Genomic DNA, 25798 nt, shown 5'->3' with positions numbered 1-25798 from the left:
AGAAGGCCGTGCTATGGTTTGACCCACTGATCCTGTCCACCCGAACAGTAGCTGTGAAAGACTTCACAGATCATACATATCTGATCTTGTCCGCGTTGATGTGAAAATTTAGGGGGAAGTGATTAGTATTTCCAGCGGGTCAGGTGATTCGGGTCCAATACCATCTACACGCTTTGTGAACAGCCGGCTGAAGAGAAAGAAGAGAAACAGAAAAACCACAACCAAGAAACAAGACTTGCTTAATTTTCGGGTAGATATAATAAGGACTCTTATTTAGAAAAGAAAAGGTCCTGTAGATGATGTGTAATGATAATGCAGTCTTATCAAAATATATATATATATATATATATATTTTATATATAATTAATTTTTAAGGGGAAATGAATGCTCCCTTCAAAATGATGCCATCACCCACCTAGTTAACAATTCGGAATTATTCGGCTGAACCGAATTTTTCCTAATTAAATCAAAAATTCTGATCAAATCTGAATTAAAAATAAAATTTGGTAAAACGCACTTTTTACTAATTTGAATTTAAAACGCTAATAATTCAAGCCGAACCGAATTATTCGGTCCACTTAAACAGTATTTAAAAAAAAAAAAAAAAAACCAAAACAAAACAAAACGTCATATATGAAACCCACAGTACCCACCACCGAAATAGTTTTCTTCTTTTTTTTTTTTTTTTTTTCATCTTCTTCTCCCACAAAATTCCACCTCATTCTTCTCATCTTTTTTTTTCACCTAATTCTTCTATAACAATCGTACGAATTTACTCTTTGTTTCATTTCTTTCCCATAATTTCATCAGTTCATCCTAAGATAGGGGAGATATCAAGTCTTGATGGATAATTTGAGGTTCTGGGGGACCAGGACAGATTCATATCGCCGTATCAATCAATCTTCTTTTAAATTGTTGCTTTAATTTTGAAAAATTAATGTGTCTTAGTGCAATATGGGTCTTGTGAACCCAAGCAAAAGAATAGTAAAAATTTTTTGTGATCAATTTATTTATTTATTTTATTGTAGTTGTAATCTTGCTTTCACTGTTTTGGGGCTTAATCTATTTCATGAGTAGAAATTGGATTACAATAACCATTGCTTCCATCGCTCAATGATAATTTTTTCATAGTTTTTACTTTATTGTATAAAGTAATTTGCTCTTTCTAAGTATACAAATCAAGTTAATAACTTGATAAATACAAAATAAACAATAAACTATAAAAATAATATCCGAATTTTTGGCCTGAATTTTATTTTTTAATCGAATAATTCTCGAATCCGAATCCGACTCCAATTTTTATTTTGTCCACTTTTTTTACCGCTTTTTTGACCGAATCCTTAAATTAATCAATCGAATTATTCCGAATAATTCTCCGCCCGAATAATTCCCGAATCCGAATTTGCTAACTATGATCACCCATATAAAAATCTAGAAAACTCACCCTTATTGATGTCCATGTGGGACTCCTCACTGCTTGTGACGTGCGATTAAGGAAAATTTTCCCCAATTTTTAGTTAATGATTCATTATCTAATTAGTAACATGGTCTGTGTAATAAAGAAATTTCCTCAATTTTTTTTTTTTTTTTTTTTTTTTGGAGGGATGAATTTTCCTGGGCTTCTTTGATTATATTTTCATTCCCACCCCCTAATTTTTTATTTGTTTTTTACTTGTTTCAATGGGTTCCATTTTAATTTTATTCCATGTATTGTATTTCCCTGTCCGTTACCAGCCAAGTTCCAACATTGTCAAAGCTAGTGTATCAAAATGGAACCAGCATCCATAGACCTTAAACTTTACATGAAGCCCATGAGTTCACCAAAATGGCGCAAACCATGTTCATTGATTGGCATAATGAATCATGATTTCTGATTGCCAGATGCATGTACTTTGATTGGCATCCAAACCAGAAAAAAAACCGTTAAGCTCATCGATTTGAGGGTGGATCAAGTTCTCGTATAAAAATCATTCTTGTACAGGATTGATTCGTATAGATGAAATCTACCCAAAGCCAACTCGTGATGAATTCTATCTATGTGGATCGGCCCGAACCTGATCCACACTGACAGTTAGGTATCACTCAGTTATTTTATTCCTTGATCTTTGTTTTGAATTAATAAATAAGGAGATTAACTAAGTTATATAACGATCCGACTACACCAACTGCATACATAACTGCATAACTACATACAACGACCGCATATATTCTGCTCCTCCTCCACGTAACCAGCACCCTAACAGAATCCGCTGTTCCTATTTAATCTATGGGATATGGATACATATATAAGTGTATATTAGGGTTGCGACCTGACACTATCGATCACTCCTCCTCTGAACAATTCCAATGTCACCTCCACTAAAGGATGGAAGGTCACCATGCTGTGAAATCCTCTAGTGGTGGTGATGATGGAGCTGTTCCCAAGGCGAGGCTCTACTTCCTCATTAATTAATTTAATTTTTAGCAGAATATAGACATTGGAGAACAACCTAATGAATGATTAATCTTTGTGATGATCACTTCACTTGTAAGTTGAAATTCCTATTAGAATTGAGCCTGGTATATATAGCTTATTTTTTTATGTTCTTAAATTAATGTTCTTTTCTCTCTCTTCTGTTTTGCTTATTGATCCAGAAGAATATTTCAGTCTCCTATGGCAAATAATGCTTCTCTGTCTGGGTTCCTTTAGAAATCTTTCAGAAAAAAAAAAAAAGGCTTCTTTAGCTGAGGCCATGGATTGGCAGGTATTGAAGATGAGGCAGAAGCCAGAGGTCTTGGAAATCAAATTAGTAAAAGTCTCTACAGCATCCAAAAGGTCTTTGTTGCCAAAGAGATTGGTGTGTTTTGGCCATGGGAGGCCTTTGAAATACTTTTAAGTATTCAAATGGGTTGTAATAACTCAACACTTTTAACTTCCAAGCATACTAGCTAATCCCATAGCATACTTTCTTTGCGAAATCAGCAGAAAAAAATGGGAATTTTTCTCTTTCGCCAATGCTGTCCCTAAGGATTCAAGAGGAGCTGCGGATAGATGCGTTGTGTTTGCCAAGATACCAGTTTGCAAACCAGTAGTTCTTAATTTTCTTCTCTAGTCGGCTGTGCCCTGCTGATGGCAATGTCGAAAGTGGAGGCCATGAATATGACTACAAATTCATATTAAATCATGAGCAGCCAAATTGGCCTCATCTCTTTGAGTGTCTTTCAAGCTTGCTTATATAAAACATTAGTTGTTTCTTTTTTTTTTTTTTTTTTTTTCAATAGGTAATTTGTATGTATTAAGGAAAAAGAAAAACATAAAAATACAGATTAAGGCAACCCCTATAACCTTCTTTGGGAAGACTAGAAAAAAGATTGAGAGGTCCCTAAATCAAATAAGACAAACCCTGTAACACAGTTCATCTAATATAGAAAGAAAAACTTTAACAATTAGGAAAAGATGTTAAGAAAGAGTTAAGTAGCTCAATCACGGGAGCAAAAAAAGTACGGGGCACTTTTCATGCAATGACTCTTCCGTAGAAAGCTTCTCATTACTGGATGTAACCTATAAAATTTACGAAAGCACAATCATATATCTCCATTAGATATACTGCATTAGTTAATTTGCAGATGTTCACGTTCCAACTCGTAAAATTTAAAGGGAAAAAAATCCAAATGTTGTAATATGTGTTTTGAAATAAAGTTTCAAAATATCTCATCATTTTCTAAATTTGATTTTAGTGTTTTCCCTCACACAAAGGTTTAAGTTTTTCCAATTAACACACTTTTTTATGTTGGAAGTGGATAAGTAGAAAGTAAGGCTTAAATGTTGGAATGAGAATTACAATGGGAATGATTCTTGAAGAGAGGATTCCTTTTTCCTTTGTGTTCGGAGTTGGTCTGAGGTGCTTACCTTTTGGCCGGTCACGGCTAGTTAGAATATGATTCTAAAAGCATTTCAAGGAAAAACTCAACTCGATTAAATTTTATATTTTAGTAATTCAAATTATAAATGCAATACAGACTCTTCATTTTGATGTGAGTGAAATTTATTGTTCATAATTAAATTCTTTTGATGTAAACCATAGTAAATTTTGTTTATATTATATGTATTTTAATCGTATCCAAATGTTTCAATCAAAATTATGCAATTTTTCATATCAATCAAAAAAAAAAAATCGATCTATTACGCCTATTTAAAGGACAAGTGTATTATAAGCGAATAATAGTTGAATCCTCTAGTCTCCCTCCCCACCACCCAACCCAAAAAAAAAAAAAAAAAAAAAAGGGAAAGATAACAAAATAAAGCTAAATCTGACCCCTGCCTTTTGTAGTGTCCATATGGAGGTGTTCCATTAACGCGTAGCATGGAGGTTCGATCTGTGCCTCTGTGGTTTCAAACTCTGGATATTTGGAGAGAGAGATTTGTAGTTGTGCAACCGCATTTTTTTAATGGTAGTGGATAGTGAAGTATTGTGGGGTTGGGGAAAATACAAAAGAATAGTAAGATTGTTGAAAAACAAATCCCACGTCTCTCTTCACATCTCATATTTTATTTTGTTTTATTTTATAGTTTATTTTTTTTCCTTTTAAACGATCAGAATTTTTTCCTTTTCATTGTTTTTTTTCTTGACATCCAAACACAGCCTCAGATAAATATTGATCCAAATCTCATTTGGGTGATTCGATATCATAGTGTATGCATTCTTATTTTGTTTACCAGGTGATATATATGCTTGTTACATAATGAATATTTGTATGTATTTTTGTTTCCGGATTTTTACAGAGTAATCGTATTAAGCACGTATTATATCATTCCGTATGCATTTTATTCCATCGAATTTTCAAAAATATTGTTGTTGTATGATCCATTTAATTGGCCGCACATTCCCATTCTCATATTATTTATTATAACGAAACTTACTAATTATGTGTGAACCAAAATCTCGTAGGTTCTGGATTTAAAATCAGCTACTCATGGAAAACAACCCAAAATCCAACTTCAGTTAAGACAAATTAAGATTGTTAAAATAGAACAACCGAACATAAAGCCTTTTTAAACCCTCCCTTCTCTCTCTCTCTCTCTCTCTCTCTCTCTCTCCCTCCCTCTCTCAATTGAATATAATTGAGTAGAACCAAATCAAAGTAAACCGGTTTGGTTTAATTTGATTTCATGACTAAAACCATTGAACTGAATCAAATTACCTATTTTCAAATGGAATAAGAAATTAGATAAAATCATATTCATTTTTAGTATTTCAATCAATGTGGATGATAAATTCTATTCATTTTTAATGTTTGAAAAAAAAATGGTAAATTATGACCCTACCAAATTTTTTAAAAGAAAAATGTGGATGAAAATGCAAAAAAAAAAATGGCCCAAACACCTAAAATAAGGCATAAACTAAAATGAAACCTAACAATACCGAAATGGGAAAAGAATGCAAAACAGAATAATAAACAAAACCAAACCAAATTGATTCGATTCGATTTTGGTTTCTAAAATTTTCCTATTCAATGTTTTTTGGTTTATGCATTTTATATCTTGAACCAAACCAAAATTGCACCTAAAAACCGAAACCAAACCGATCGAGTCATTGAAACCTTAAGATTCCGTTATCTTGTCGTGAGCACACACGTACCATAGACAAACTCTCTCTCTCATTGGCTTAGTAATCAACGGCTGATATTAAGTTAATCTATGGGCTATGGATTCATATAAATATATACACACTATAGTAGATTAGTGTTTGGAGTTCAGACCCACATTGCTTGGCCTTTGAAACGACTCCACTGTCACCACCATCAATAGAAAATAAGAGCCATGCAGGCGGTGAAATCCATTGGTGCTGGTGGTAGTGAAGCTGTAACCAAGGCCATAAGAAGGCCTCATTAGTTTTAATTCAAATCAGCAACCGAATCAAATGATTTTCTTTGTCACCGACGTAGCTTTGTTTATGTTCTTGATTCTTTGAAATTTCTCCTGGTCTTTACCCTCTTGATTCTTGAAAATTTTTCTCCTCGTCAAATATGATTTTATGAACGGAGAGGTTTGCTTATATGGTTGTAAATTTAATTTGCTAGAAGAATATTTCAATCTATTCAATGGCAAACGATGCTTCTCTGCCTGGGTCCCTTCTGTTTCAAGCAGGGTTTTAGGAACAGCAACCGGTGACAAATTCCGATTTTGATTCAGATCAGATTAGAATCGGCCATTTAAACTGAAAGCCCACTGATTCTGAGCGGCTGAAATCAAAACCGATCCCAGCCGATTTTTGAAACCCTCTTTCAAGAGAAACTTGGCATTCTTTTATTGAGAAGCCTTACACTTCTTGGATGATGGGCAGGAGACGCTTCCATTCTCCCGCCTAGATTCTTTTAGGGCAGGAGGTTCATTTCATGACATTCTCCAATTAACCATGTTTCTCAATAGAATTATAAAAGAGCACATACCCAATGCACAAAGCTCCTACCACTGTACCCATTTCTAGGAGAGGCTGTTTTCTGACTCAAACTCACAACCACTACATACAATGAAGCAATCTTACCATTTTATCAGGTACACCCTCTTTTCACAATAGAATTTGAATCCAGAAATGTACCTAAGACGGGTTGGCTCTAACAACTATAGTCTGTATACTATATTAGGAAACCCAAATGATATCTAACTGGGATAAAATCCCACACTTCCGTCATTGACACGGAACACAATCACTTTTATTGTTACAAGTGTCACAAACAAGCAAAAGACTATATCTGAATGGGCCATAGGTTTTATTTGTCAAAAACAATGTATATCATGTGAGCCAAATTATGCCTTGACAAGAAAAAGTGGTGAGACGAAGGCTCTAGGCCTTCTAAAAGGGATGATATGAGCAAGGACCAAGAAGTGTACAGTGGACGTGGTTTGGAGTGATGCGGACGACCTTACGCTGTATTTTGACAAAAAATATAATAAACTTTTAACCTTATGGCCAAGGACTCTAATTATTCTAAAGTTGCGGGATGGATAACCATCCTATTTCTCCTAGATTTTGTATTATAACTGGAAATAGGTATTTAGGAGAACTAAAATCTATAGCTTATACAGCTCTAACTAGCAGGAATCCCATATATAGGACGGATATGGTATGTAATGTAAATGCTGCAAATTAATGAACTTGTTTTCTTTTGGCTGATAAAAAACAAAAAAAAAAAGAAAAAAAAGAAAACCATAGTCTGTATACTCTCTGCTTTAAAATGTTTATTGTCAAAGCGATTCAGCTATAGTAAAATATCACTCATTCATTTTTTTTAAATAAGGGAATTAAACTGCCAAAATTTTCTTTGGTTGAACACAAACTGTCAAAATTGGGCTCAATAAGATTGAAAAAACATTACAAATCATTAGCAATCAAGCTGGCAGCATCTTTGAGCGTCTTTCGAGCTCGCCAATGTACAGCATTGGCAGTTTCTGATGTCCCAACCTGTTTAAAAGACAAAAAAAAAGACTATCAGATGCTCATCAGATGGCATTAGTTATTTGTAAATGTTCCAACCCATAAAATTAAAAAATAAATAAATATCAGATCCTCATCAGATAGACAGCATTAGTTATTTGTAAATGTTCCAACCCATATAATTTTAAATAAAAAAAGTCCACCCACTACCAAAATGCATATGAAGGCGAGAAGTAATCAAGAGAGGATGAAAGAATGGTCCTCAAATGTAGATCATGTAGGGCAAGTGCAGCCAACAATTCAAAAGGATGCACCTAGAAGCTCTTGGTCGAACTACCTGAACAGAATAGTCCTAACAATCCAACTTATCCGGCACTTCTGAGCCATAAAAGTGCAAAAGCTCAAAGGTCGGCGAATTTAGAAAATTTCCTTGGGAGGTCCCATTGAATGGGATTAGTCTTTCAATTGATCAATACAGACAATAGGAAAATGGAAGATGTCCTTTTCTGTTAACCCATCCTCATGCACAAATACCCTAGTGGTACAGCAGAAAGAATATCACCTTAGTCTCCATTGAGTAATAATCTCGCCACAATCTCAAGTCTTGGCTGTAAGTTGCAAGGGCAGATTCATACAATTTGCGTGCATTTACAAGACCATCATTATCACCAACAAGTGCAAGGTTCATTTCCAACTCGATGCAGTTCTTATAGATTGCAAGACTTGGATGAGGTAAAGCAAGAAATCTGTGAGGGGAGGGGGAGTTCATCAGCCATTAATGACAAAAACACAATGCTAATTACAAAGAAGATAGTATGTGTTGAACAATTAGGACCATAAAACTAGTTTAGATGAGTAGGTAGGTAAAAGGATGTAAATCTCCACCACAACGAAGTCTTGACAAAGGTTTTGTCAGTGAAATTAATGAGTAAACAGATTTACAATCATAACATAGCAACATACCGTTTATACATCTCCCTTGCTCGTTGAATACCTTCCTTCTCAAGAACACAGTTCACAATAGCAGAAGGAAGAGAGAATTGGCTACCACTCTCACCACCTCTAGCCAGTGAACCGAGAGATGTCTGCACCAGCTTGTCAAAATAATCTTTTTTATTTGAAAAAATTTTCAGGGCCTACAAAAAAAATACAGGAAGAAGAACATGCTATAAAATTGCTCCGATATGAACTGCAATGCTAGGTATACCATTTCACAAGTTGTGACCATTAATACTGTGCAGAACTCAATTCAAAACAGAAATAATGTAGGTTTGTTGGAGAAAGCAAATATAGCATCATGAAGGTTGCCTAGAAATGGGGAGTGAAAAGGAGCTGATTAATACCTGAGATTTGTAATGACCCAGAAACCATTCGCAGAAAAAATGAGAGCCATTTACATTGGAGGAAAGTTTTGGTTGCTATCAGATGTTAAATAGAACCATGTCAGATTTGGATACCATGGACTATCTTTTACCCGGATCCAAGCATGGCTTGCCATAGAGCATACAGAAAAGGCTGAAACCCAAAACTTCCATATGAAGTCCGATCCATTAATTTAATCCTAGTATCAGATCCAGCTGGATTTTTCGTTGGCAAAAGGCAACAGACAGATCAGAATGGACAAGAAATCAGGTCGAGTGGTCTATTCTAATAGAACAGACCTGCACAATTTGAAGAAATTCTGACCTAGAAAAGGCCTATGACAGAGTCCCTAGCAAGGATTAAAGTATCGGTATCGGTCACCGTATTGGGCGGTCAAAATTAAGATACGTATCGGAAGGTATCATATTGTATCGGAGATACGCTAAGATACGCTAAAGATATGCACATAAATGGATAGGGAACACATTTTTATACACTTTTGCATAAAAAAATAGTTAAAAAAAGCTATATATAACATGTAGAATGCATAAATACTTAAGTAAAGGGTATCGTATTGATAGACAAATATATTGAGTTAAAAATGTTCAAAATGATGAGGTTTGAGTTTCTTACAGTTTTTTCTTTCCTCATTGCCATTGCCACTGTGATGAGTGCCGTGAAGAGTGTCGTGGTGGTTCAAATCCTTGGCTAGGACCTTCTTCTTCAATAGGAACAACTACGATGATATTCTGCACTTGTCGAATATAGGCACAATATTTACCCCAGTCGAAATATTTATTGTAGTGGGTCTCCCATTCATTGTAGAAAAATTAAATTTATTTTATAGAAGTTGTAGATTAAATGTTTTTAAAGAACATATAAAAAATCAACAAAGTGTGGACCAATATATTTGAGTAGATCTGAGAAATAAAAAAAAATATTGAAACCCTCACTTTTTTGGGGAAAAAATGTGGGTTTCATTTGAAATCATGTATTTAGTAATTATAAGTTATGACATTATTTTTAAGAGTTGAATGAACTAAATTTTCTAAAAAAAAAATTTTTTTTGTGGATTTTTATTTTTTTTTTTTTAAACTAATTTCGGAATAAAAAAATTTTAAAAATATATTTTTTTGAGAAAAATCAAAAATTTCCATGGAAGTTGTAGAACATTTGTTTTTACATAACATATAAAAAATCTAGAAAACTGTTGGTGAGAGTGTGAAGTGTTTGTTTCAAACAACAAAAAATTCACACTTAAGTAGCCGTATTGTACCGATACAGTACGATACGGCTCGATACTGCACGATACCTTCGATACGTACCGATACGTACATCTGAAGAATTTTCAGATTTTCAAAAGTTCGTATCGTAGAGTATCGTACGTATCGGTACCGATACGGTACGGCACGATACGATACGTACGATGATACGCCGATACACAAAAAGAGGCCCAAAATTCCCCGTAGCGTATCGGTATGTATCATACCAATGCCTACCGATACGGATACGTATCGGCCGATATGGCACGATACGCACGGATACTTAAAACCATGGTCCCTAGAGAGCTAATGGCATGTCCTAGGGAAGAGAAGGGCATCGGGTAAATATGTGGATATAATTAAAAGGATAATCACAGTGGCCTGTGGCTTCAATATCAGATTCTGCTGGTGGTTTGGTGATGTACTTCTTCAATCAATAAACAGCAGCATAACAAGGAGAAATTGCAGGGTGTATCTAAAATCCAAATAGTGATCTAGGAAGAAGAAGGATAGAAAATAAAAGGACATGATATGATTAAGCCTCCCACTCGAACCTAGGTTATTGAATCCCACTAACCCACCGTCTCCCACTAGGGTTTTGGCATCCCACAGACATACGTCTCACAGAATGGCAGCATAAATCCAACAATCAATTTGTCCAAATCGTGGGTTTTCTCCAACCCCTTCTCTTTATTAAATAATAAAAGACTAATTTCAAAAAGAAACGACTTCCAATTCTAAGATCTCTCTCCTAGAAACATTACAAATTAGAAACTAGTAATAAAAAGGAAACAAATTCTTAGCCATCTAATAAAATGTAGCATAATATCTCTATAAGATAGAAATAGAAATAGAAACTACTAAATAGCCTTCAACTGAATCTTTCCTTATCCACCAAGAAGTTTCCAGCAGCATCCTTATATCCTAAATAGATCCCAGGCATGATCTGATTCTGAGAAGTAAAGCAGGTCGATACCCAGCCCACTGTCAAGTCCTAAACAGAACTGTGGTCTGGTTGACTGCTGGTCCGATGGCTGGTTGGGTTGGCCTTCTTTCTTTCCTCCTTCAGTCTACATCTGTAAGGCTGCAAACATATGCCCCTCCCCAGACCCTGCAGTAGCAGGAAGTAGGAACCACGTAAACTGGGTATACCTTTTAACCAGTTGAACACCTGGTTGTGATTCCAGGTAGGGCTGCGGGTTCAGGTGGTGATTCCTGGTGGAATTCATATCTCTTCTTGTTTATCTACTTAATTTTGTTCTTCATTCAAGTTACAGGTCAGACTCACTTGCACATCCTAGTTCTTCATTCTAATTATGTTTTGCCTAGTTATTAGTATGTTCCACATCTATTCCTCTACATTTTTCTGTTCTGATTCTAGTCATAGATTCTAGTTAATTTCCTGTTACCAAGTTTAAAGTTTCTATCCTTCCATTGAATTAAAGGTGTCCTATCTCAGGTGTGTTTCTTCTAATCTTCTAGTCCTGGTTTCTATTTGATTGATTCAAGTTCTAATCTTCTAGTTGCTATTCTGTCCTGAAGTTCTCCTAGTTTCTGTTTGGGTTTATAGTCTATAATCTCAGATCTGTTTCAGGTTTAGAATCTCTCTTTTCTGGGGCAATTTCAGGTTTCCACCCTGAGTTCAACTCTTCTATAATCTCAAGACTCTGGTTCTGTTTTAAGTTCCGATTCTGTGCTTCTGTTTTTTTTATCTCGATTTCAAAATCTAATCTTCTAGGCTTAATTCCTAGTTATCGAATTCTGGGCTTTCTGGGAATTTCAGTTTCCTTAATCAACTAGGATTTGGTCTGATCATAAAATCCGACCATCTGATTACTCTGAAATTTCAGTATCCTCTTCTCCCTAGTTAAACAAAACTTCGACCAGGATCTCGCCTTTATTTGAATTTCGAATTTTATCTTCTTGGGTTTCACTATAATTCTGGGATTTTTTGTAAACTGTGATTCTGGTTCTCGTTGGTTTCTGAAACCTATCACTTAGGTGGCCTAGAACCACATTATCCTCCTGAGACAAGCAAATAATTGAAGATGTTGCACAACTCTCCGGTGGATGGAAAAATAACAAATATTGCATAATGTACAGATTTGATCAAAGCCTATACATTAGACATATCCAACAATTAACAATAATAAAGAGGGATACAAAAGCTGGATTGAGAATTGCATAACTGGAGAAAATTCATTTAGCAAATACCAGGAAAAGGAGAATGATAACTTTCCACCTTAACAGTGACCCAGAGTCGCTGGAATCAGAGTTTTGTTAAAAGAAAAAGAAAGAAAAGCATCGACAGCATACCATTATCCACAAGCTCTCAGATTCTGAAATAGAAATTTTTGACAAAACATTTCTCAGGAGTTCAAAGATAGAGCGCAAGTCATCATTACTCGGAGCAGCAGATTTCCTTGTCATCCATCTCATCTCTATTGCAACCCTTAAAACCCATAATTTTGCTGCCCCAAAAAGTGTTCCATCACAAAGCTTTTCTGCTAGCTTCCTGGCTTCTTCTAATCTCCCAAGTTGCAGATAGAAAGAGATGTATTGGCATCCAAGATCCTCTGTAATGAGTCCCATTGTTTCAGCTAGTTCATATGCCTTCAACAGATGTGATATGAATTCTACCTCATTACTGGATGTACTGGGAAACCATGAATCTTGGGAATCTTTTCTCTCAGGAGCTATTATATCCATTAAAAAGTTTGCATAGAGGGAAAACATCTTTGCAGAAGGCACAACCGTCAAGGCTTCCTCATAAATCTATACAGAGACAAAAGCATGTGAAGCCAGAATTAGAAGAACATAGAAACAGAATAGAATATAGTTTCACTACTCCTACATAAGTTAGCAGCATTTTGAATTAAGCATGGTTTTCAGAGGCTGCCAGGAGGTGCATATCCAATAGAAGAGGCCAAATAGATACTAGGAGATTCCACATAAAGCATCAAATCAGTCGTCAAAATCATAGTACATAAACTAAGCCCTGAATAAATTTTTAAGCATGTTCTTTTATTGTCTTCTCCATCTCAACATGCAGATGATGAACCACATAAGAAACTCTATAATTAGGGGTAACAAGCCAGCATTCTGCAATTGCAATCTTAGAAGCTGAGAGCCATAGTTTCCACGAAAGAAGAGAAACATCATGTTTTATAATATCAATATCACCATCAGGCAACATATGGAGATTGATGTTATATGAGCAGGAGGAGAAAATATGGAGAATAACTTTCATCTGGTACAAATTCTTACAAATAACCAGTTGATCCACTTCTTTCATGAATTAATAAATTTAACACTCACATGGCTATGTTTATTATTTGATGAAGTGCGAGTGAAAAAGAACATAAAAAAATACAACAGCGCAAATATGGCTTTTGATTCAACCCGTCTACAAAATTGGCACAAAAACATAAATCTTTGATGCATATCAACAGATACTGTTTTGTAATTTTTTTTTATTTTTTTATTTATTTTTTTTCCCTTTTCAGTTCGTCTGTTTACATTTTAAGAACTGAAAGCAGTGAGTCTGCAATGAAAAATCACATGACAAGCAAGGCTGGGTAGAGAAACCACTCTTCAGATTATATCTAAGTACATATAGAAATGGATGGAAAGTTCCATTTTGTTTTTGAAAATAAAAAAAAAAAGAGCAACCTAGTGCACGGGGCTCCCAATACTGTTGAGTCTAGGAGGGGCAAGTGTACGCAGCCTTACCCCCTGCTTCGCAGAAAAGGCTTTTATTCCCAATAATTGATGAGACTAGAGAGTTATGTTTCTGATGCCTGAATGAACTATTTTTATATTTCTATTTAAATTAGAGTTTTATTTTTCTCTATTATAATGTAGAAAGTTATTCCCCAAACCCTCCACATCACCTTTGCTAGCTTAATATGTTAACATCTAGAATATCTCCCTCCTACATCTATCATTAAGGCTAGCATGCAACTTATTTGTAGTAATGGAACACTCTGAAAGCTTTGGGCCTTTCTTGGCAAATTGTCTTCTGATAAAGAGTATAGTCTTGTTACATCATCGCTGATTAAACAGTTTATTACAACAAAGATAAATAGAATTAAATATTTATCAATTCTTTAGAAGTACTATGGTTTTGTCAGTATGCTATTGAAACTAATACAGAATTAATTATTTATCCAATCTTCAGAAGTACTTTGGTTTTGTCATAGCATACTGTTTTAACCAATACATAGTGTTGTCTTATTGGAACTTCTCCCCATATGATGATAAAAGCAGAATCATTCTTCCTGATTGTCATCCACCAATTAACATCAACAGATAGAAGCACTTGTTATGCAAAGTTCTAGGAAAATTTTCCATATGTCTCCACAAGTGATTATTAAAGGATAAAATCTCTTTGAAATGTAGCCCCAGCAAATCACAAGACTGGGAAAGCCCCAGAACTAATAAATGGCAAAGGAGAAACATAGAAAGAGAACATAAACAAACAACCACAGTAAAATATCACTAGAAACTGCACATAGGTAAACAATTTTCACAGAGAAGGCTCCATCAGCACAAGAGATTTATACCTCAACAGCCTTATTCAACTGACAGATAATAGCTTCTTTGCTCATGCCTCTTACATTCGCAGGGTTCTTAATTTGAAGTCTCGCAAGCCAGTCCCAATATTCTGGTTCATTTGAGAAATCTCTCTTCATGCTGCTTGTTATCTCTTCCTTCAGTTCTTCTGAATGTTGCAAATCTGTTGCATCTACTATCTCTAAAAACCGCTTTCGCAAACTAATACTTGATGGAAGAGCCTCAATTGCCTCACTGTAGATAGTTCGAAGCAAAATTGAACCTTTCTCGCGGAATACATCTACTTTCTTTTCAGCCTCCCCATTTTGGACATCTGATCCATCAGCATTCTCTCTTTCTTCATTGAAGGCCATAAACAAATCCTTGTTTTCATCCCTCCACTGTTTTTCATCAGCATCTCCACCATCACGAGCCAGGGTACCCTTTTCTTCTCCTATAGCAGCCTTTCTAGCAGTCAACTTATTAAGATATGTAAGCTCCATGCGGAGATACTCAACCCAAAGATCTTCTGAAGTTGGGCATGCTCTCAAACCACTATGCATGAGAGCACGAGCAGCCGCAACGTTTAAGTTGTGGTCAAACTCCCAAGCTGCAGCATAGATCCATAGTCCAGGAACCTTTGGGTGGAACCTAATTGCCTGAGCTAGAACCTGCAAAGAAATTTCAAAACATTTCCAATACATTAGACTGCATCATAATTTAGTTTAAGCACAGCCTTAGGCATAATCAACGCAAAAAAATAATAAAAATGTTGGCAAAATATACATCTCCCCTATGTACTATTGCATACAATATTACTTACAGTAGCATTAAGGAAACTGTTTCAACATGTCACCACCTGTTCTGAGGCCTAGCTCAATTGACTAGAGAGTGATTGTTGATTATAGAAGGCACTAATCAGATTGAATTTAAGAATGACATAGAAATCAATACATTGCTCAAAAACTCAATATTTTTGCTGACTGAATTTCCAAATTTATGCCTCTCCCCTCTTAATGCAAGGAGAGATGGTTTGCTGTAAGGTCCAATTTGTCTTCAATATCAATAAGCCAATAAGTCACAGACAAAATGCTCAACAGACAAAGGAAACTACTGCGTACAAGCCAGATATCAATTCTATCAAGCAAATACTGACGCAAATCGAATAAAATTCAGAAACTGAGCAGCAACGCAAAACTATTATAGGACCATAAAATAAAATGCATAATAAATTTCAGTCCATCCGAGAGCATAGGAATCTAATCCCATTACCCATTTATGAAAATAAAAGCATCATTTCCTAATAAACTCCCATCAGTTTAGCAGGAAAAAAAAAGTCTGCAAAGGAGTACAATATTAACACATAAACAAGATAACGAGCTCATCCCCAAATACCTGCTTCATCCTTCCATGACCTTGTTCACGGCAAAACTCGAGATACTGAAACCAGAGATCGATGTCGCCTTTAAATCTCATCACAGCGAGACGGTAAATTTCCAGAATCCTAGAAACGCCGGCAAAATCAGAGACAGACTTCCTCAACTTCTTGTTGCCCTTCTCCTTCAATTGCCGAACCACAGACTTCCTGCGAAGGCGACGGAGCGAATCGAGCTGCTTCTCGTACTCGATGTAAGCTACGAAATCCTCCTTGAGTGGGCCCGGACGCTTCAGTCGGTACTCGAAATTCCTTCTCTTCTTTACAATCTCTGCAATTTCACGGTGGGTAAAGATACCTTTACGCTCAAGGTCGTCGAGCTCGTCGACCATGCGCTCTAGCCTATACTGAACCACGTCCGCCATTGTCGATTAGAAGAAGATTCGACTTTGTTTTTGCTCTTTTTCCAGATAATTTAGAAGCGAAGAGGAGATAAGAGAGACGGGAAGATTCGAATGCAACCTTTCGCTTCGGTTCGTTGCCTCTGAAGTTTCAGGGTTGCGTTGGGGATTCAGGGTTGCGTTGGGGATTCGGCCATTGGAGGGAGTGAAGGACTGAATCTCTGTTGGTGGATATAGCGTTAAGAGAGATGTTTTAGGGTCTGGGTTTTTTATTCCACCATACCAATGGTTTCTAGAATCGGAAATCGGATCAGTGACTCGATTAGAATCGGCCATAACTGATCCCAAACTCGTCCGATCTGAAGTGGCCGATTCATGCACAAAAAAAAAATTGGAAAATGATCTTACCACCACTGTTTTTAAAACTTATATGACATACAAACCTAAAGTGTGAAAAATATCAACTGTACCCCTAAAGTCTAACACCGTTACTTTAGAAATTAAAATTACACTTTTGACCTTCAAAGTAAATATAAGGTTAGAGAATGGCAGTTCTCTTTCTTCTCTTCAAATCGGTTTCTCTCTGCATAAAAGTTCACAATACCTTGAGATTTTTCACCGTCTCATTGACACTTAAAATCAGGCAAGCTGCCTCAGTTGCAGCATTTATAGCATTTATCTGCAATAGATGATTAAACAACCACATCATGTATGGAAATGGCTCAAAAATGGTGGAAGAGGGGGGAGAATGCAAGTAGCAGGGAATACCTTCACAACTGCAGGCTCCCATACAACGTTATAGCAAATGAATCTGCAATTCTTCCAATGTTGATGTCTACTCCATAAAGTGCACCTTCGCTTATAATTATCTTCGTAAGCATCATTCAAAAGAACCTTGCTAATAAAAAAATGGTCATAAAAACAACACCCAAAACCAAATTGATCATCGTAATTATCCAACCAATTGAGTGACAGCATGAGGGATCCTGAGAGGGAGTTCTTGACTTAGGGAAGAAATAATCTCATGGATAAAGTGTCACAATCATCAGATCGGCCAATCTGGGTGAAACTAGAGGTACGGCATAAATAGGAATAAGGTCGTCCCCATAAGTTGAAAGCTAACCAAAAGGAACAGCATGTTCATAAAAAGGAAGAGCATGTTTCTATCTGAGTTTATTCAATACATCGGTTGCGTCAAATCTAGCATTATCACAGAGTTGCCGAAGAACAAATCCAACTTCCAAATCATCGCCTGTTGGACCTATGGTCGCCTTCAAAGATTTCAACCTTAAATCCTTAAATCAATCGGAGGAGAAACTCACCCCGTGGCTGAAATTACTAAACCCTGTCGAAGGAGAATGGGGTTTCACCTTTTATGCCTAAATCAATTGGAGGAGAAGGTTTATGTGATGTGCTGAAATCCCTAAAATCGCATCAGAGAAGGGGGTTTCACTTGAAATCGATCGGAGATGAAGGTGGAGAAGGGGCTTCATCTATTGCGTGGGGTGAGTGTTTTTACCTCACAGAGGAAAGTGTAAACTTGTCTTTTAAAAAAGTTAAACAGTGCCACATCATCACTTGACTCTTGGGAGCTGACAGAATGGATGTAAGAGACATTATTTATTCAAAATAGGGTATGCATTTGATATTTTTGACACTTTAGGGTTGTATCTCATATAAGTTTCAAAAACAGGGGTGGTACAAGATAATTTTCCAAAAAAAATTAATCATCGTGTTTTTTGTTTTAAGAACCTATTCTAGGGTTCTAGGGACTGATTTCGATTAGTAATCAGACACGATTGATTCCATCCCCCGATTCCGTACCTCCTTTTATATTTTAGTATTTTTTTTCTTTTTTTCCGATGATGGGTTGGAATTAGGGTCATAGTTTGATCATTGAAGTTTTATGCCCTGTGACATTTCTTGCCCTAGTTGTGGTGAATTTGAAGAATTTGATTGGCATTAAGAGATCTCCAAGGGCGTGTTTGGTTCGATTATTCTGTTGGTACATGTTTTGATTATGAACATAATTCCTTTGAGAGAGTTTCTGTGGAACAATTTTCCTACCAGAATAATTGTTTGTTTACCCTGAGTTTGTTAGTTGATTCTGAGTGGAAAACTATTCGATTATCGGAGTCTGTCTGTTGATTCTTCCTAGATAATTGTGTATTCCTTTAAAATTTGTACCAAATCAAAAACAAAAAATGGTTTCGAATGATGAACTTTTTTATCTACAATTTTAAACTATTTTAGAAATTTTCCTTTTTAAAAATTTTTAATTAGTAATTTAAAACCCAATAGAAGGATTGATGGTTTATAAAGAGCCACTATGTGGTTTGAGAAAATTATATATCCCTAAATATCAATTTCACATTGTAACCATAATTGAAGTTCATGGATGTTTTACCCAAAAAAGAAGTTCATGGGTGAGTTTTTTGATTTAGTAAATAACAATGACATCTCATGAAATAAAAGTGTGGTAAATAAATAGCTTTAGATCATTTGGTTGAATAGATGAAATTATTATTATTATTTTTTTTTTTTTTTATATAGGTAAGCATGGATAGCTTGGGATGTGTTTAGTTACATAATTCGTTAGAAAGTCTTTATAGTGAAAAGCGATTATCTTTTTTTAAATTGTTTGATTGTTTTTTGAGTTGGTTCTACTTAGAAATATTAATTCATTTGAAACACCTTGTAAAGCTAAATGTAGTTCATCTGTGAAATAAGGTAAATAGCAAAACTCATATTTGACACACATGATCATATCCCTCATATAAATAGTCCATGTTAAGTGGTGATTCAAAAGAATCACAAAAATTAGGATGGGTAACCAAACAGTTTTTAGAAAAATCTTAAAAATAAATACGATTCAACATAAACACTCTCAACGGACTCATTGTCAAATCCAAAATAAAACTCCAACGAATTATGTAACCAAACACAAAAACACATACTTGCAAAATATATAGAACCAAATTCCTGGATTAATAGTAAGGAATCATATAGTTCTTCGGAAACTAAAACACATATTAGCTATACACTCAAATATATAAAAATTGCTACTATTATAGCTATTATAATATGATCCATCACATTCAGGGTATTCTTCATACTACAGATCTCTTCAATAAAAAATTCCAGCTCTTTCTTTTGTTCCATTTGTACATTTCTTTCATCTTCAGTTGTTGGAGTAGTATCTTTCGTCACAATGACCCCATTTGGTGGATCTACAGGTTCACACTAAGAGAATAAGCCACAACCTCCTTTTGAAAATTCCGGATAACAATAACATAATTTTTTCATGTTCCGGACAAAATTATAAATTCTAACTGTTATATTTTTCTGACAGTCACATCTTAAGTTCCTATACATTAGTGAAATTGGGAACTTTTGGTTTCACTAACACTATTTGATGATATACTTTATCTGCAAAATAAACAATAAAATCAATAACCTAATAATTTGGAACAACGTCTTTGGCTATATTTGGAACACAACTACGAAGATAGTCATGGTCTCACTAGTAGGAGACTAAAATTAAGTTCTTAAACCAAGCTCCAACCTCCAAGTGAATTGGAAGCACTATATGTTATTTCCAGTATTTATGTTCATTTTTTTACCAAAGCACCAATACAATACACAATGTCAAAAATGTTATGTAGTAAGTAAGAGAAATGATTAAATTTGTGTAGATATTAAATTCACAAATTCAATCCTGACATGTTGAGGTGCATCAAATCTCAATTTCGAAGCATTCCATCCTATCCACTTTGCTTATGTGGTCTCCTAATGCTTTAAGTAGTGATTCCTACATTGTTCCCATTCATATGTTATGAAGAATTCCTCTTTAAGTGCCCATTGATCTTTCCTCAAGTCATTATCTCCGCTCTTCAACTTTTATGTTGTCCTAAGCGACACTCCAACATATAACGTGAGACTTCATTGGGCCACGAAGCTATATCCCTTGACCTAGTCTGTGATTTCCCTGTTGTGTCCATTGCAACAGCTAAAAATACATGGCACTATTATCAAAAAATAATAAGAGACAGATAATTGGGAAATCCAAATGAGTACATTGAACTAAGAAAATAAAAATTTAAGAAAAACAAAACAAATATATTGTAGTTATACAGTCATCCCACAATTTAAAACTATAAACAATTCACAGAAAACTTAAATCCAAATAAATAAGAAATTTTAGAGACCTCTCACATCATAAGACACAAAGGAAATAAGGAATTGAGATCTGAAATCCAATTGTGTGGTGAATGATAATTCCTTCTTATCTATAAATACAAAAAGAAACCCCCACTTGAACTTGATGACAAACAAGTAGTTTGAGAAGACATCAAAGGTGATAAGGGAGTTGGAGCTTCCTAGCCTAGTTAACATGAAATTTGTGGCAAAATGACCCATGGAAGTTCTTGATTTAGTACCTCATCAAGCTTACCACACAACCTAGGCCCTCTTCGGTATCTTCTTCTTCTTCTTCTTTTTTTTTTTTGTTTGGTGAGAGGTTTGGTATCTCTATGTTCAAAATCATTTTCACCAAGTTTTATCTCTTTCACTCATCTTCCTTCCTAAATCGTTAGGTTTTCAAACGGTAAACCCATAACAAGGTAATAACACTTGAAAAATGCTTGTTTTTGTGGGTAATACTGGCGCTATCAAATCACATATAAAGCTAATTTGCCTTGATTATAAGGATTATCCAATCAACCGGGATCAATCTACACTAGGCCTTTCTTTGATGAAGTAGAGAGGTGATCTGGCATTGGGGATAATTTGCAATCTCTATTCTCAATTGGACAAAATTTTAAGACGGTTGTTTGTGTTGGATTGAATTATAAACTCAGTGGACAGATCACGGTTAGGACATGTAGCTTGGAACAACTTTTAAATAATGATTCAATTATTCAATATGAATCACGTTCAATATTTAAATTCATGTTTTTGGCGTGATGTAGTTGGAAAACAAACTTTCAATTTGCACTTTTGCAAAGATGTAGTTGCCAATTTGATAAAGAGAATTGATAGAATAGTGAACAAATTCCCCTCCGAGATCGAATTGAAACCTCCATTTCTACTTTGCTTCTCCTCTGTCCGATTCCAAAAGGCTAACTACTACATGGGAAGGTTAAGGCATGGGGAGGTGGGTGAGAGTGGCCGACGAAGAGATTTACCACTTACTCTCCTTCTTCAAAGATTCAAAGTCTTCTAAACCTTTCTTCATGTTATCTTCTTCTTCTTTTTCTTCAACGATTCAAGTCACATAGGAGCAAACGAAGCCTGCGCATGGATAAATCCATATTTGAAGTGAGATGATAGGGTTACAACCCATAAAAACGTAGAAGATGATGGTACATTAGAAGGGGAAGAAGGATTTAGGGAATCGCTTAACTGTTCTTCGCATTTTTATCATAGAGGAAATGGAGCCAAAAGATAAAACCCGATGAAAGTGATTCTCCAAGAATCACTAGTTCTTATATAACACCTAGAATCGGGTTACTCGATTAAGGATTAACCTATTAAGGTTAATCCATGAATGATACACTTTTATATGTAATTTGTGATTCCAAGAAATCCCATGAGTCCATGAGATTTTTATTTAAATGCAACCAAACAAATTAAAAAAAAAAAATAATAAGAATCATGACTTCAAGGAAAGTAATTTGACAGAATAGTTGAACCAAAAATGCCCTAAAAGAATCTAGGTTGTACGGTGTCTTGGATTACAAATTGACTACCTCCAAGGTCATTTTTTGGTGGCACCATAGAAAATCTGAAGTACCAATATTATTTGCCTTTATATCATTCTGCCTTCACTCTTTCAATTTTTGCTATAACTTGCTACTTCATTTGGATGGCTAGGAACCTCAGTATTATACCTAGGAGACAATTCAACCCTTATTCGATCTTGATGAATGTTAATAAATGTGTTAAGGACTTAAATGTCATTACACAATAACCATCCTCTGACACTGAACCTTGAAGTTTCCAACCCTTATTATGGCTCGATTTCCCTAGAACTTTTTAGACTATTCATTTTTTTTTATCCTTTTTTTTTTGTGTGTGTGTGACTGTGTGAGTTTACTATGAGAAACATGCATACATCTAATGGTATCAGACACACTAGTCAATGAATGGAATTTAGCCAAGTTATACACATGATAACACAAAGCCTTCCTAGCTAGGGCATCTGCAACACTGTTTAGAGCTTGTAGAACACATTTTTCTAATTTTTGTGAAATACATTACTCTACCATGATTCAAATAGAGATTGATCAACACACTGCACCACATAGAAAACAGATGGTGGCGGAGGCTGTCCTCCCCCACAAAAAACATTATCCCAAATAAAAATATGCTTTGAGAAAAATTTTAAGTGCCATCGACTAACTATATGGAATTGAGGGTATTAGATATTAGGAACACCTAAACAAAAGATGTCCTTCCTTTTATTCCTCGGAATATCTCTCTCATATTTTTTGTTTTAATGAAATCTAACAAAATTTGGTGTTCTGATTACACAACTCTCCCAAGTTGATTATTCCTTCCCAAGCCCACAAGTCATTGTAAGCTCTAGCATTGACATTCTCCCAAGAAAATGATTTAACATTTTTTATTGGATTGAAATTTTTGGTAGGATATTACTCTGTTTTAATAATTGGAATAGTTATTAAGTAAAAATTATTCTCGAGAAAAACATGTCCTCGAAGTTAAATTCAAGAATCACTCTTACAAAAAAAAAAAAAAAAAAAAATCAGGAATCACATAATCCAAATAGAGAAAATGTCAAGGAAAAAAAAAACTGCAATAGGGGAAAATTAATGAGATTTTAATAATATATTATACATTCATTTATACATTTTTCCTTTTGTGTTATTTTCTTTGGTTTGTAGATTCGTCTTATGTTTGGGTTCGCATGTTGGTATGTTCAATTTTGCTTTTAACTTAAACCTCTTGACCTCTTCTCCCACCCTTAATATAAGTTTAATACTTTTTTTTTTCCTTTTAAATTCATAAAATTTCTTAAAGGTGTGCATAAGGCCACTGACTATCAAGATCCCAAAGTTAGACATAAAAATAGAATTTTACTTTTTTTTTGTTTCTTGATAAAAACCATATGGAAGGAAGATTTTCAATTAACTCTATGTAAAAAGTATGATATTTTATTTGAACCATTTGAATTGATTTTCACATGGAAACAAAAACCGCCTAAAAAGGAAAAAAGTTTTAAAATATGGTCCCACGGTGAGCTGTAGTTTTGAAAAGGCTGAAGTTGATTTTTTTTTTAAACAAAAGAAGAATGTAGAGGAAAAGGGCGATGGATTTAGAAGAACCAGATCCTCTCTTGCGTGCATCCAATGGTTGGTATGCATATTACGTGATGTCAATAGTTTGATGTACGTTAGATGCACTTACACACTGAAGAGGATTCGAGACCGGATTGAGACTTAGGCACTGTTTGACAACGTTTTGTTTCTACCGTTTTTGCATTTTCTTGTTCCTAGAAGCAGAAAAACAGCCTAAAAAGCGTTTGATAAAGTTTTTTCGTTTCAATCGTTTTTAAAAACATAAATAAAAATTTATGCATATTTACAATTATATAAACGACTTTGACGAAACAAGTCCGACTTGTTTCGTCGTTTCTAGAAACAGATTTGAAAGAAAAAAAAAAGCTGTTGTACCTGATAAATCTCTCAACTATTTAAACCTAAAAATAGACAATCGAACTCTCTCTCCCTTTTGGGCACTCGATGATACTATTGAGTTTTTTAATGGTATTATGTTTACAAAATACGTTTTGAGAAACAAGTTTATCAAACACTAAAAAATTCATTTTTATTTTAAAAAATGTGAATATCTATTTCTAGACACAAAAACAATAGAAACGTTATCAAACGATGCCTTGGATCCTCCTTAACTAGTGGACATCTCAACGCACATTTGATTGTTAGGTGGACATTCATGGTTATATGTTGACGTGCACGCTTGGATTTGGACCCTCTCCACTGTGGGTTACTGAAAGGTGCCAGTGAAGAGAGAGAAAGAGAGAAAAGAGAAAAAGGTAAGATAAAACTCTCATTGGGCTTGTGATAAATTTTTATGAATTGATGAAAGGTCGGGGACTTATGAGTGCAGGACAACTGGTTTGTTTCTTAAAAAAGAATTAATTGTTTATATTTATTTATTCTTTTAGTAAACTTTTTTCTTTCTCACTCATTGAGAATAATTGACTCTTGGACCAAGTTTTCCTTTGCCCCACCGTGAATCTCTTCACCCTAAGGAATTCGGGACATTATAAAATAGAGGAAAGAGATTATAAGGTTGGAACATAGTATTAAAATTCGGTATTGGATTGGAGGGACCAATACTGATGCCTAGTCCATCATAGGTCAGGAAATGATACAGGACCAAGGGTAAAATAGTAAAAAGGAAAAAAAAAAAAACAGATTTTTAATTGAAACAAGGTTAAAATTGTCGAATCTAGACTGAAATGGATTGTTCTACATTGGTATAAGCTGATTACAAACCCACGCGCAAGAAATCTTTTCACTTGGGCAAAGAGAAACTTTATTTGTTGACTCTCCTTCAACATAAAAATGAAATCAATGAACCCCATCCATCACTAATGAAATGAAAGCTTGATGGTAAATTAGTAAATGGGATTAAGTACATGGTTTTAGGTATTGAGTATTGAGATCGGATCAATTGTGGTTGACAAAAAAAAAACTCTTTATCAATATTAAGGGGTAGAATAATCTAATCAAGCCCAATACGATAAATCAACAACCGATACCAATGCCAATACTGTGCACCAAAACCCTAATTGAGAACTATCATCATATGATATATGAAAGCAAAAAAAAATATTCCAATTTTCCTTTATTTAGTGAGATGGAATTGAGTGGAGATTTGTGCTTTATGCTGGAGATTTGAGTGGAGGTTTGATTTCCACCGGTGTACTCACTTTGATGATAGACTGATTACAATTGGGAGTGGAAATAAGTAGAGGGGTACACTAAGAGCCCGTTTGGTATTGTTCATAAAAAACATTTCTAGCGTTTTTTCGTGTTAATAGAACAAAAAAGCGCAAAAAACCGTTTGGTTAGGAAAGAAAACAAAGGAAATAAAGAAAACTCACCCAATTCATGCCAAACTGTGAACATAAATCTCATTGCCTCCGTCATTGGTGTCATCTAGCTCGTAACATTACCCCGATCTCTTGCCAAATGGAAATAAGAGTGGTTCTTAGTAATAGATGATCTCTCACAACCATCTCAATGGTTAAAATCCAAGTAGAAAATTTATAAAATTACAAGAATGTAATTTCCTAGAATAATATTTTTGTAATTTCTATCATTTTGACTTGTTTTGGAGGCATTTTCTATTGCTTATTTGGGGCTGAAATTTGACGAGTAG

The 25798-nt window shown here is 34.9% G+C and overlaps 1 protein-coding gene across 1 annotated transcript; it reads right to left on the bottom strand.

Annotated features, from left to right (window-relative positions):
- Window positions 1-7170: 7170 nt before the first annotated feature.
- Window positions 7171-16622, bottom strand: LOC122091813 (U3 small nucleolar RNA-associated protein 6 homolog). The gene is made up of 6 exons (XM_042661962.1): window positions 15989-16622; window positions 14605-15264; window positions 12356-12814; window positions 8379-8551; window positions 7978-8161; window positions 7171-7442 (listed from the first exon to the last, which is right to left on the bottom strand). The coding sequence occupies exons 1-6, from the start codon at window positions 16391-16393 to the stop codon at window positions 7353-7355; spliced, it is 1971 nt and encodes a 656-aa protein (XP_042517896.1). The 5' UTR covers window positions 16394-16622; the 3' UTR covers window positions 7171-7352.
- Window positions 16623-25798: the final 9176 nt, after the last annotated feature.

Source organism: Macadamia integrifolia, chromosome 10, assembly GCF_013358625.1.
Source record: "Macadamia integrifolia cultivar HAES 741 chromosome 10, SCU_Mint_v3, whole genome shotgun sequence".
Taxonomy (NCBI): Eukaryota; Viridiplantae; Streptophyta; class Magnoliopsida; order Proteales; family Proteaceae; genus Macadamia; species Macadamia integrifolia.
The sequence above is the reverse complement of the archived record's forward strand: the minus strand, read 5'-3'. Positions and strand labels throughout refer to the sequence as shown.